Raw genomic sequence first — 13,984 nt, forward strand, 5'->3', positions numbered from 1 at the left:
ACCAGATCTCCCAGCATGGATAGTGAAAGCCGACGAATACCACTCGCGATCTTGCTACTCACGATCAGCATTGTCGGTGAACCGGTCAGATGAACGAAACGAACACGTCACGGTCATGTCGCTGATCGATGATTGATCCAGCTCTTGATCCTGTGTCCGTCGAATATGCTCGACGTTTTGTAATACGGACATTTTGAAAACGGTCGCAAATTTATACCTTTCGATTCTTATACTGTTGATATGTACTGAAATTTATTGTACGATAAATGAGAAGTGATGTTCAAGATGAGGTATTGATCTTCTTGATGATTTTTGAGTAGTGATATTAAATATAAAATTGAGGAAAAGGGATTGTAAATAGGGAAATTTGAGATGGTGTGGGAGGAGGTGGATTTTATTTGGAAGAGTGAGGTATGGATGTGGAGATTTTTAGGAAGATTTGAAGATTAGAGCGTTGGGGAGAGCCATATGTTAGATTGTGACGCGTCAGATTACAACGCGTTGGATTACTACGCGTTAGATTACTACGCGAGAGATTACTACACGTTAGATTATTACGCGTTAGATTACTACGCGTAGAATTACCACGCGTTGCATTACTACGCGTTGGATTTCGACGCGTTGAATATCCACGCGCTGGATTACTACGCGTTGGATATCCACGCGCTGGGTTACTAAGCGTTGGATTACTACGCATTGGATATCCACACGCTGGGTTACTACGCGTTGGATTACTACGCATAGAATTACCACGCGTTGCATTACCACGCGTTGCATTACAACGCGTAGAATTATCACGCGTTGCATTACCACGCGTTGGAACACCACGCGTTGGATTACCGCGCGCTGGATTATTTCGCGTTGGATATCCACGCGTTGGATTACTACGCGTTGGATTATCACGCGTTGCATTACTACGCGTAGAATTACCACGCGTTGCATTACTACGCGTTAGATTACGACGCGTTGAACATCCACGCGCTGGATTACTACGCGTTGGATATCCACACGCTGGGTTACTACGCGTTGGATTACTACGCGTTTCATTACCACACGTTGCATTACTACGCGTAGAATTACCACGCGTTGCATTACAACGCGTAGAATTATCACGCATTGCATTACCACGCGTTGGAATACCACGCGTTGGATTACCACGCGCTGGATTATTTCGCGTTGGATATCCACGCGTTGGATTACTACGCGTTGGATTACCACGCGTTGCATTACTACGCGATTAAATTACTACGCGTTAAATTACTACACAATTAAATTACTACCCGTTAGATTACTACGCGCTACATTACTACACGTCAAACTACCACGAATTAAATCGCTACACATTACAGCACGACATCAAATTATTACACGGTAAATTACTACCCACAAGATTATTATCTACACAGTAGATTGCTACTCATTAGAATCCTACAAGTTAGATTTCTACGCATTAGATCGCTATCCACCAGTTAGATTACTACAAGATTTTTACGCATTAAATTACTACGCATTAGGCTTCTACACATTAAATTACTCTACGCGTAATATTATTACGCATTAGATTACTACATGTTAGATCGTTATGTGCTAACTGCATGTTGCATCACCACTCATTAAAATCTTCGCACGTCAAATTACACATTGTACTTCAACACTTTGAATCGTCATTCATTAATTACGTCAATTAGAACAGACACATGGATTTGTTTCATGACGTTAATAAAATGTATTATTAATACACTGGTAGACAATCTATTAAATACATTGATAGACATTGTTACAATGTTTTTAATCGAATTTTTAGGAGACTAATTTTAGTATAAAGTTAGATAGAAAATTAAATACATCTGATCATCTTGGCAATTCTATAAAATACAGTTTAGAAACTTTTTTATTTTTCAATCATTTTTCAACAACTTTCACGAGGTATTTATATTAAATAATTATTGTAAGGAGTGTTTGGAAATTTTGTATCGAATGCTACAAGATGTTATAACTATTTATGAACGGAAATGTAAGTCATTCGTCTGGAGAATGCATTTCCACGTGGCGCATTATAAATTACGTAAAGAGAAAGGTTGCAATCGGTCGAATTAAGTGAAATTGTCTACCCACGTAAGAAATGATTTTATGCGAAGCCTATTGTATTCAAATGCGATCAATTTTCGATGATTCAAGTGAAAAATTGTCACTCAGCCTCTCTCTTAAGCAGCGACCTACGTGTTTAATGCTTGCGATAAAAAGAAAACGCCTTGGAATTTGAGAGCAAAAAGAAAGGAATGATTGACGACTTATTTTTATATTTTTATGTAAGCTGCAGTATTTTATTTTACTTCGATCTCTCTTTTAAGTAAAAAGCACACATGTACTCAAATAAATGACATAATAACTACATCATGCTTTCTTCTATCTTTTGTAATAAAAATATCATTGTATTTTTTTGTTTAACGATTCTTAAAAATCATTGAATTTTTTTAAAGTGAAAATGGGAGAAGAATTTGTTATTTTAACTTGTGAGTTTTATTTTATTCCTTACTTAGCTTAAATGCATCAAACATTAATTGTATACTTCTTCATTTTCTGCAATAAAAAAATAACAAACATCTATAAATTTCTGAAATGTGAAAAAAAAGAACCAAATCATCTACGTATCAATTTTTTATTTTACAGACAAAATTAGAGTATCGTATTTTACAGTCGAAATTATTGATAGAAAAGGAAAGAAATGTGAACGCTGCGGACCTTTCGGATACCATTTAAATCTCTCCCCGTTACATGTTAAGTGGCGACTATTGATTTCCCCGTTACAACAAACGGCAACAAAATTGTCGACGCTATAAATTTCCTGAGCGTAATATCCGTTTACATAAGGAGAAAGGTATAATTATCGTGGAGGAGTATGCAAAAGCCACCCATTTACGTAAGTGAATCGCGGGTTTATTGTTCTTAAGTGTAATAAAAAAAAAATAATAATAATTAAGCGTTACAAACGTATCGCTGAGTAACTGGCACCTTGTCTTTGTTCTCAGTTTTTGTTCTTGTAGTAGTCCTCGCTGCAACAAGAAAGTGGAAACGAAAATCAGGTTTATTTGTTCAAGATAAATTTCGCGTATAAAAAGTAGGAAGACATTCATTTCTTTTTTGTTTAATTTTGGGATGTTGTTTGGGAATTTGGAGATTTAAAGAATTTAGGGATTTTGGGATTTGGAGATTTGGGAAATTTAGGGATTTTGGGATTTGGAGATTTGGAAAATTTAGGGATTTTGGGATTTGGAAATTTGGAAAATTTAGGGATTTTGGGATTTGGAAATTTGGAGAATTTAGGGAATTTAGGGATTTGGGGATTGGGAGATTGGGAGATTGGGAGATTGGGAGATTGGGAGATTGGGGAATTTAGGGATTTTGGGATTTGGAGATTTGGAAAATTTAGGGATTTTGAGATTTGGAAATTTGGAGAATTTAGGGAATTTAGGGATTTGGGGATTGGGAGATTGGGAGATTGGGAGATTGGGGAATTTAGGGATTTGGGATTTGGGATTTGGAGATTTGGGGAATTCAGGGATTTTAGGGTTTGGAGATTTGGGAAATTTAGGGATTTGGAGATTGGAAGATTGGAAGTTTGGAAGATTGGGGAATTTAGGGATTTGGGATTTGGAGTTTTGGGGAATTTAACGATTTGGGGCTTGGAGATTTAGGGATTTGGAAATTGAAGAATTTGGGAATTTAGAAATTTGACAGCTTTGTAAATTGGGAAAATTAAGAATTTGGAAATTTGGGGATTTTAAGCATTTGGGGAACTTGATAACTTGAACACTTAAAACTTTGCAAACTTGCAAACTTGATAGCTTGAAACCTTGAAACCTAGCAAAAATACAAACTTAATAACTAAAAAACTCTCAACCCCCATCTATCTCAACAACATATAAGAACCCAAAAACTTGTTAGGTTATAATTATAACCTAACCACCAATAACCTAACCAAGAAACCCTCCAGGTACTCTAAGTTCTCACCATCCAGGTACATTCTCCGGATCAGTACACCTGAAGCTGTCCTCGCTATAAACGGTCCCAGCTTCGCACTGTCCCTTCTGCGGTGCGACGCCATTTTTACAAATATAAAACTTGGCGCAGTCCTCGGGATGCGGATAAGTAGGATGCGGTAAGATTCTACCAAGAGGACCAGACACATCTCCTTCGGGACACACGAAGCCATCATCCAAAACATCTCTCCTCACGTTCTCGCATAATCTCGTCGCATCTGCCGGCCAGACGCAGCTAGAAACCTTGTCCTCGTAGATCAAACTCGGAGGACAAGGCATTATTTGAGGGACGCCATCGATACAGTTCACGAAACGATCGCACGCTGTTGGGTCCTCGTGTTTGAAGTAGCCGTTCGCTCGGGGACATCCTTTGCTTGGCTGTGGCTCCTCTGTAATAAAATGAAGCTTTTAAGAAGAACATATAAAATGAAGTTTTAAAAAAGAACATATAAAATGAAGCTTTTAAAAAAGAACATACAAAATGAAATTTTAAAAAAGTACATACAAAATGAAATTTTAAAAAAGAAGATATAAGATGAAGCTTTTAAAAAAGAACATATAAGATGTAGCTTTTAAAAAAGAACATACAAAATGAAATTTTAAAAAAGAAGATATAAAATGAAGCTTTTAAAAAAGAACATATAAGATGAAGTTTTTAAAAAAGAACATACAAAATGAAATTTTAAAAAAGTACATACAAAATGAAATTTTAAAAAAGAAGATATAAAATGAAGCTTTTAAAAAAGAACATATAAGATGAAGCTTTTAAAAAGATCATATAAAATGAAGCTTTTAAAAAGAACATATAAAATGAAGCTTTTAGAAATAACATACAAAATGAAGTTTTAAAGAAGTTCACATAAAATGTAGTTTTTAAAGCAATCATATAAAATGAAGCTTTTAAGGAAATCATACAATATGTACTGTCTAAGAAGATCATATAAAATGAGGTTTTTGAGGACATCATAGAAAATGTAGTTTTTAAATAAATCATGTAAAATGTAGTTTTTAAATCAATCATATAAAATGTAGTTTTTAAGGAGATCATATAAAATGTAGTTTCTAAAAAGATCATATAAAATGAAGTTTTTAAAAAGAACACACAAAATGATGTTTTAAAGGAGTTCATATGAAATGAAGGTTTTTAAAAGAACACACAAAATGATGTTTTAAAGGAGTTCATATGAAATGAAGGTTTTTAAAAGAACATACAAAATGAAATTTTAAAGGAGTTCATATACAATTAAGTTTTTAAAAAGAACATACAAAATGAAATTTTAAAGGAGTTCATATAAAATTAAGTTTTTAAAAAGAACATAAAAATGAAGTTTTTAAGATCATATAAAATGTAGTTTTAGAGGAGATCATATAAAAGGTAGTTTCTAAGAAGATCATACAAAAGGTATTTTCTAAGAAGATCATATAATTTGTAGTTCTTAAGGAGATCATATAAAATGTAGTTTTTAAGGAGATCATATAAAATGTAGTTTTTAAGGAGATCATATAAAATGTAGTTTTTAAGGAGATCATAAAAAATGCAGTTTTTAAGGAGATCATAAAAAATGTAGTTTTTAAGGAGATCATACAAAATATTGTTTTTAAGGAGATCATAGAAAATGTAGTTTTTTCTACAATCACTGAAATACCGGTTTTTATACAATCACTGAAACAGTAAAAGAAACATCGAACTCTTGTCCTTTCACCGAGATTCTTGGGACCGCAGGAACGGAGGAGATTAACATGCAGATTTATTCGCTCGATAAAAAATGGTACCTGAAAGAGCCGAAGAGGCGGTTAGAAGCAAGGTTGAAAACGAATTTAGCAAAGAATTCGCGGAGAAACTGGTTTATCCTAATTTATCGCGTTTGCCGACATTGCCAATCTAATCGTTTAATTTACTCGTTTATTTGTCGAGGGGAGATTGTGCAGAGTCATCAAATGGTGAACGCCATTTTTAGATCGGAAATGTTTGGACGGTTATGAGTTGGAATAAAAATAGCGGATAGAAGAAAGTGAGGTTGGAAATATGAGACAGGTAACATCTTTGGTAATATATTATTAGAAATTTGGTGTTATGATGGAAACTTTGAAAAGTATTGTAAGAAAAGTATTATAACCGAAGGGAGATTGTGCAGAGTCATCAAATGGTGAACGCCATTTTTAGATCGGAAATGTTTGGAAGGTTATGAGTTGGAATAAAAATAGCGGATAGAAGAAAGTGAGGTTGGAAATATGAGACAGGTAACATCTTTGGTAATATATTATTAGAAATTTGGTGTTATGATGGAAAAGTATTATAAAGTGTTGGAGTATGGAAGAAAGTATGCATATTTTATGGGTGGAAAGTTTAGAGAATATTTGCATGTGATTATCTGATCTTTGTGGAACTAGATTAATTGAGAGCTTGTTAGTTGTTGAGATATTATTGAATTTTATTAGGTTTTCAAATTTGTTAGTTAACGTAGAAGAGAATTAAAATTTTTCTCAAATATAATGCTAGCAATGTAGCAATAAATATGTACATATAATACTAGCAATATTATATACAAATATAATATATCAAATAATGTAAGTAACAACTATTTTATACTTGTAATATATTAATAAAACTGTCACTGTAATTTGAAAATAGTAAAAGAAATTTTTTAATAAGAAACATTGTTACAATATTTATTATACATATTGTAACCATTTTTCTATTAATAAATTTGTTATAATAAATTTGTTTATTATCATTTTGAAGCTAAATTCTCTGAAGTAGAACCTTTAACATTTTTCTAAAGTGTATTCTTTGTAATAATATATGTAATCAGTGCAATATAGGGTGTAGCTGATTGGGAATGCAAGTTACGAGGTTGCTCGGAATTTCTCGAAAATAGAAGACACTGTGACCAGAATATTCTCGCGCGCACGATATCGATACTCGTAACTTTCACCTTTGGTTTCGCATAAGTTTGCTCCTACAAGTGATGTTTCCGTGATTATATCTTGTTCGATTAGATAAATTCAAGTTTCTACTTGCCCTTTCAAACGAGCTTCAAAATATGGGGAAAATGTACGGGTTTATGAATGGATTGCGGAAGTTTGTGCATTTGTTACGTGTTGGGATACGTGAAAATTATGGTAAATGAATGTTTAAGACTGAGTTTATATTTCTGAAAATTTAGTTTTGTAATTTAAGCGTGTTACAATTTATAAATGTATACATTTTTAAAGATACAAAAATTGAAAGTTTAAAAACTTGAACTCAAAGTTTAGAAATCTGAATTCAAAGTTGAAAAAAAAGTTTAAAAATGTGAAAATATTGGCGACTCTGGTGGTGGATGATATTAAATATTTAGTTTAATATACTTATTATAAAAAAATTGCTAAACTACAAATATAAAATTAAAAATTTTATTAAAGACAGTAGAGGAGGAATTTAAACTTCAACCCCTTCGGTCCTACCCTTATCATATTTAATAAATAATTCATCACACCTTCCAAATTATTATATCTACAATTTTAATAACTTCAAACTGTAATTTTTTCAATTACTCAAAATATTTATTACACCTTAAATCTATGCAATCTTAAATAATTCAACAAGTCAAAATTTACCCAACACCTAAAAACCTGTGTATGAATGATATCAGACTTGATGGGTTAATTTAAATTATAGAAAAAGCTTTCAACTGTTAAAATTATAATAATGACTTGAAACAACAAATTGAGTTATTACCTTAGAAAACTAGTCCCCAACATCCCTTAACATATTACAATATTATAGTATTATAATATTCAAGTAGAATCATATGTGAATATTCATATGAAATACAAATATTGTAACATCACATCATACACAGAAATGAATATTAAAACGTAGCATTGAAAATATAAAATATTGCAAAGTATTGTAAAATATTGTAACATCCCATCATACAAAAAAAATTAATACTAAAATATTGAAACACTGAAAATATAAAATATTGCAAAGTATTGTAAAATATTGTAACATCCCATCATGCAAAAAAAATTAATACTAAAATATTGAAACATTGAAAATATAAAATATTGCAAAGTATTGTAAAATATTGTAACATCCCATCATACAAAAAAAAATAATACTAAAATATTGAAACACTGAAAATATAAAATATTGCAAAGTATTGTAAAATATTGTAACATCCCATCATGCAAAAAAAATTAATACTAAAGTATTAAAACATTCAAAATAATAAAATATTGTAATATTGAACACCAGACAGTGAGTAACACCACCAAAGAACGAGTACTACAACATCACCCCATGCAGAGTATTATAAAACAGTCTCATTGCAACATCGCATCATAACACCGCAACCAAGAGAGCGTTCCCCATTAATCTACTTCCACCAAGTTAAATAAGAAGATTAAAATCAAGAAGATTGTAGCAAAAGAATATTAAAACTTACGAAGAAGAGTTCTATCTCCGCAAGGAACATTAGCCGGCAGATCACAGAACTCCTTCTTAGGGTTGTCGTCCCTGAAGACGAGACCGTCCTTGCACAGTTTCTCTTCCGCCTTACCATCCACGCAGGCGTAATAGAGATCGCACTGTTCCGGATCCGGGAAGAAGCCCTTCGCTTCCGGGCACCTAAACTGCCCTCTGCTGAAGGTCACCGCACCGAGCAACAAAAGGCTGGTGACCACGTACCGGACCATGGTCCTTCTCTCGAAACCCTTAATCTTAAGTCAAGAAACACGCGCAGTTCCTCCTCTTCGTCCTCTTTATCTTCTTCTTGTGACTTGTCGACAGCACGTAGCAAACGTGGGTATGACGTGAGTGCAGACCTGAAACTGGTCCTGATTCGCCTGCGAGCCACACCACCACTGCATCTTTCCTTGCATTTCACAACACCCTACCCCCCTTTCGCCGAAACTCCTTTCTCCCTTGCTCCGCTAACGCCGCTTTTCTTACACGGGAACACGCGTTGCATACATGCGCCTCTACACGCTCTCCCAAAATGGAGATTTTTAACACAAAAGGGTGATTCATGCTTACTGGCTTGTTAGGGACTTGTGGTGGTTGAGGAAGAGATGGGGGAAGAGGTGGGTTTCGAGTTTTGGGGGAATGGAATTTAGGGTGGGTGGAATTTGGAAGCTTGGGATTGGAATGATGACATTCTGGGATTTGGGGAATTTTGAGATTTTGGGATTTGGGGGATTTGGAGAATTTTGGGATTTGGGGAATTTGGAATTTGGGGGATTTGGAATTTGGGGAATTTGGATTTTGGGGAGTTTGGAATTTGGAGGATTTGGAATTTGGAGAATTTGGAACTTGGGGGATTTGGAATTTGGGGAGTTTGGAATTTGGGGGAGTTGGAATTTGAGTAGTTTGGAATTTGGGGAGTTTGGAATTTGGGGGATTTGGAATTTGAGAAGTTTGGAATTTGGGGAGTTTGGAATTTGGAGAATTTGGAATTTGAAGAGTTTGGAATTTGGAGAATTTGGAATTTGAGGAGTTTGGAATTTGGAGAATTTGGAATTTGGGGGAGTTGGAATTTGAGGAGTTTGGAATTTGGGGAGTTTGGAATTTGGGGAGTTTGGAATTTGGGGAGTTTGGAATTTGGGGAGTTTGGAATTTGGAGAATTTGGAATTTGAAGAGTTTGGAATTTGGGGAGTTTGGAATTTCGAGAGTTTGGAATTTGGGGAGTTTGGAATTTGGGGAGTTTGGAATTTGGGGAGTTTGAAATTTGGAGAATTTGGAATTTGGGGAATTTGGAATTTGGGGAGTTTGAAATTTGGAGAATTTGGAATTTGGGGAATTTGGAATTTGAGGAGTTTGGAATTTGGAGAATTTGGAATTTGGAGGATTTGGAATTTGGGGAGTTCGGAATTTGGAGAATTTGGAATTTAGAGAATTTGGAATTTAGAGAATTTGGAATTTGGGGGATCTGGAATTTGGGGAATTTAGAATTTGGAATTTGAGAAGTTTGGAATTTTGGGATTTTTGGAATTTCCTCTACTTTTTATTTTGAAACCTCCTGTACATAATGGCGACTCAAGACTCGCCCGGCTTTCTGTCCCGCATTACGTCTATCTTTTCATTCTTTTTACATTTCTCGTTTGCACGTAAGTATATTATCGATACCGATATTGCTGTCTGTTGCCGGCTTCCGGGTGTACAAACCCACCCTGTGACAACTGTTACCTGGTCACAAGGCTTATCAGTGATCCGGGTAGCAAGTTATCCGACCAGTTCCGGAAGAAATTTGCTAACGGAAGTGATTGGGGAAGTTGCGATGAAAAATTGAGATGTTTCTTTCTGAAAAAGATTAGATATGTGAATGACTTGCTGGTTTTGTTTCGCGGAAAATTATGCTTACTCTGGTTGATTGTAATTTGTGAAAGTAATTAGCGGTGGATTTTCGCAAACCGGAAGACGTAAATAGGAATGCATTAAGGGGATTTTTAGTTGCCGGAAATTGTGGGACATTCAGTTGTTAAATTCTCAAGTTCCAAACTTAAAAATTCCAAATTTCCAAATTTCTAAAATTCCCAAATTCCCAAATTCCCAAATTCCAAATTTCCCAAATACCAAATTTCCCGATTTCCAAATTTCCCAACTTCCAAATTTCCCAACTTCCAAATTTCCCAACTTCCAAATTTCCCAACTTCCACATTTCCCCAATTCCAAATTTCCCAAATTCCACATTTCCCAAATTCCACATTTCCAAATTTCCAAAATTCCAAAATCCCAAAATTCCAGTATTCCAAATTTGCAAACTCCCTGAATCCCAAAATCCCCAATTTTCTTCCAAACCCACCATGGTATCAGAACCCACATTCTAACAACCTCTATTAGATATAGAAAATCAATCATTCCACACACAATCATTAATTAAAATTTTTAGATACGTCCTGTATAGTTTCACAAGCATTTGTGAAATTGTATTTACGCAACACTATGAAAGTGTTAGTGAATATTAATTCCATTTTTAAAAATAGAACTCCTAACGCCATCTCTCCGGCGAACAGGATGAACTACACGGTTTTGAAACTGTAGTTTCATTAGTTCCCATAAGTGCCGCTAGAGGCGCCACGTCTATTTTTCCGACTTTTTTTTTTATAAATAATCAGCGCCATCTGTCCGGCGAACGGAGTGAACTACGCACACTGGGAACTGCAGGTTCGTTAGTTCCTATTTATAGTCGCTAGATGGCGCAAATTGTGTTTTCTGTTAGCGCGCGAAAATTTAAATTGTCTTTTATACCTCCTTCACACGCTAACTCGCTGATACTTGCATTATGAATGTAAATTTCGATATGAAATTCAGTTCTAAAGAGTTAAATTGCATTCTGATATGGTTACTTACCTTTGAATTCTGCAATTCATGGTACTTACAGGATTTGTAACCTTTCATCCATTTGATAGTAAAAACTTTTACAACAAAAATAGAGCGACTTTGATAATTTATTAAAATAAATTAATATTCTACAATCACAGTTCATGTTTTATTATTAATTTTACAAATATACATCTTATTATCAAAATATGGTACATCTTTGTCTTATTTACTAAATATTACACTTAATTATTGCAATTAATAGTAATATCATAACTCAGACAAATATAAAATTATTACGATCGAAGAGGCACTTTTTTCAAGTATCTGCTTATTTTTGATTTTTGTTTCTTTTGTATCGAATCTATCGATGTATTAAGTGAGGGTAAGTTTTCAAGAGATGGTAAACTTATTGTTTTCGTGATGGTGTATTTTCTTTTATCATAGTCTACTTTTCGAATCCATTTTCGCCATAGTGGCATGAAGTTCATGCGTTTCTTATTTTTATCTTGTACATTATCTAATTTAGAATTATTTGGTGTTTCCACTGTTACAAGTGATTCATTGACGTCTTTTAATACTTCATCTTCCTTCAATGGTGTTAAACATTTTGGATTTTCTTCGGTTTGGTATTTGATATTTGTCTTAACAGTTCTAAAAATAGCCTCATTTTCAGTAAATAATTGCAATTCCTTTTCTGTGTTTACACTGAAAATGGAATAGAATTTTTTATAGAATAAAATAGAACAACCATTGATGCAAAGTTAAAACAGGCTGAATGAAGATACAGTACCCATTTACAGTTTTTACAGAATCTCGTAACCGTTCCCAGAAATTATATAAACACCGTTTATAATCGAGTACAAACATGTAGTTCAATTGTCGTGGTAATTCACACTGTCCATACAAACATGGTATGATTTTCCGTTGACCTTTACCTAAGTAAACCAGACATATTAATACAATATAAAAATTATGAACTATGGTTACCCAAGTAAAATTATAATATTGAAGTGTACAATAACTTACAAATGCCAGATCCTTGAGCATAGGATAAAAAGAAATCATTTGCTGGACTTTTAAGAAAATTAGGTGATACTATAACAATTAATCTGTTACAACGTTCTGATATTAATGTCATTACAGCTTGATGTTCAAATGTAATTCCACCAATTAAATCTCGATCTTTCAAACAAAGCTGAAAATATATTTCTCTTAAATATTCTTCTTATATTTCATTTCTTTTACATATTCTATATTAATTCCATTTTATTACCTTCAAATTATATTGTTTCTCTAATTTCTCTACTGTCATCAAAGCAAAGTTCTCATCCTCATCCGCATACAGTAAAAAAGCATCATAATATTGATTTTGTAATCCTTGCCTGACCCTATAAATATCATCTGTTGGAAAAGATGGAATGATCAACAATATTCAATTATGATGATCAGTTACCTTGTTTAATAATATAACATTCTATACCTCAAATGACTTACCTACAGTCAAAATTTTTTTATCAATTTCATTTTCTATGACTTCAGCCGAGTTCTCAGACGACAAATATTTAGCAGCATCTTTTTCTATAACATAAACACAATACAACTAAAGTACAACTATAAAATATAAGATGTTTCAAAAGGAAGCAGGAAAATATGAAGTTCTTAGAACAAGGATATTTTTAAAATATCCTTATATATTTAAAAAAATTATGTAGCAAAATTACAAACCAAACAATTCAGATGTATCATCTATAATGTCCCATCTATCAATTTCTTCTAATGCTGTTTGTAAATCCTTAAGTGTAACATCCTTCTGCCTTTCTTGCCAAATCGATAAAATATATGCGGATGGATCAGAATGCGACATTAACAATGGTAATATTTCACCACTCAAGTTGGATGAATGTGCAAGACCTCTCCAATCTCTAAACATCACAAATTCTTAAAAGTTGTTCCACTATGTTTAAATATATAAAGTAAAATTTATGTACAAATAAAATTTATTAAACTTTATGAATCACATGTCATTATTTATCAATTGTCACTTTACCTTGGCAAACCATTTTCAGTTGGTATTACTTTTGGAGGATTTAGTAATGTTGAAATAACTTCTTTAGTTTTCACAGACAAAGCAACAAGTGGCACTTTTGACAGGTCAGTTGTCATTTTGTCTTCTTGAACACAGTCAAATTATTTTTGGTAACAAGGTTTTTTCAACTAAATTAGTTGAACACTACTTTATCCTAAATCGTCATTATTAGAAAAATACATTATGTACATCTAATAATTATCTCTAATCGTTGGACCTGTTAAAGTCACTTGATCAATTGTATATTTCTACACAATCTTGTTTCATTTCGACTTTTCTTTCTTGGAGATTATTCAGCAGGGGTAGGAAATTCCCCTCTTGCAGCAACATGATTAGCTTTTTGCGCCATCTAGCCAATATTTGATTCTTTTCGGAACTAAATTTAATATCTCACTTTTTTTGTTTACATAAATCGTAAGAATAAAACGATTACATTATCTAATTATATAGCATTAAGGTTATTTTAGATAAGAAAGACGTAAATAACGGCTTCAATATAAAGAAAGATGTTGTTAACAGAAAATATATCCTATGATATGAAAGGAAAG

The 13,984-nt window shown here is 33.3% G+C and overlaps 2 protein-coding genes across 3 annotated transcripts; both read right to left on the reverse strand.

Annotated features, from left to right (window-relative positions):
- Positions 1–2,645: 2,645 nt before the first annotated feature.
- On the reverse strand, positions 2,646–8,904 carry LOC100879824 (protein obstructor-E). The gene is made up of 3 exons (XM_003705762.3): positions 8,474–8,904; positions 4,012–4,429; positions 2,646–3,053 (listed from the first exon to the last, which is right to left on the reverse strand). Exons 1-3 carry the CDS (start codon positions 8,721–8,723, stop codon positions 3,026–3,028), a joined length of 696 nt encoding a protein of 231 aa, XP_003705810.1. The 5' UTR covers positions 8,724–8,904; the 3' UTR covers positions 2,646–3,025.
- A 2,590-nt stretch (positions 8,905–11,494) lies between these two features.
- Positions 11,495–13,806, reverse strand: Myd88 (myeloid differentiation primary response protein MyD88). Of its 2 annotated transcripts, none has more exons than XM_003705763.3 (7): positions 13,398–13,806; positions 13,076–13,272; positions 12,845–12,928; positions 12,624–12,751; positions 12,377–12,545; positions 12,141–12,285; positions 11,495–12,055 (listed from the first exon to the last, which is right to left on the reverse strand). In XM_003705763.3, exons 1-7 carry the CDS (start codon positions 13,511–13,513, stop codon positions 11,644–11,646), a joined length of 1,251 nt encoding a protein of 416 aa, XP_003705811.1. In that variant the 5' UTR covers positions 13,514–13,806; the 3' UTR covers positions 11,495–11,643. The 2 variants fall into 2 exon arrangements, with proteins under 2 accessions (XP_003705811.1, XP_012146576.1); XM_012291186.2 differs by having other exon boundaries at positions 13,076–13,304; positions 13,398–13,518.
- Positions 13,807–13,984: the final 178 nt, after the last annotated feature.

The sequence above is a fragment of the Megachile rotundata genome, chromosome 4 (assembly GCF_050947335.1).
Source record: "Megachile rotundata isolate GNS110a chromosome 4, iyMegRotu1, whole genome shotgun sequence".
NCBI lineage: Eukaryota > Metazoa > Arthropoda > Insecta > Hymenoptera > Megachilidae > Megachile > Megachile rotundata.

Coding starts and splice junctions, on each gene's coding strand:
- LOC100879824 (XM_003705762.3), bottom strand. CDS start 8,723: ATGGTCCGGTACGTGGTCACCAGCCTTTTGTTGCTCGGTGCGGTGACC. Junction 4,430..8,473: donor CGGAGATAGAACTCTTCTTC/GTAAGTTTTAAT, acceptor ATTTTATTACAG/AGGAGCCACAGCCAAGCAAA. Junction 3,054..4,011: donor CCGGAGAATGTACCTGGATG/GTGAGAACTTAG, acceptor TTCTTGTTGCAG/CGAGGACTACTACAAGAACA.
- Myd88 (XM_003705763.3), bottom strand. CDS start 13,513: ATGACAACTGACCTGTCAAAAGTGCCACTTGTTGCTTTGTCTGTGAAA. Junction 12,546..12,623: donor AGAAACAATATAATTTGAAG/GTAATAAAATGG, acceptor ATATATTTTCAG/CTTTGTTTGAAAGATCGAGA. Junction 12,056..12,140: donor TCTGTAAAAACTGTAAATGG/GTACTGTATCTT, acceptor TTCCATTTTCAG/TGTAAACACAGAAAAGGAAT.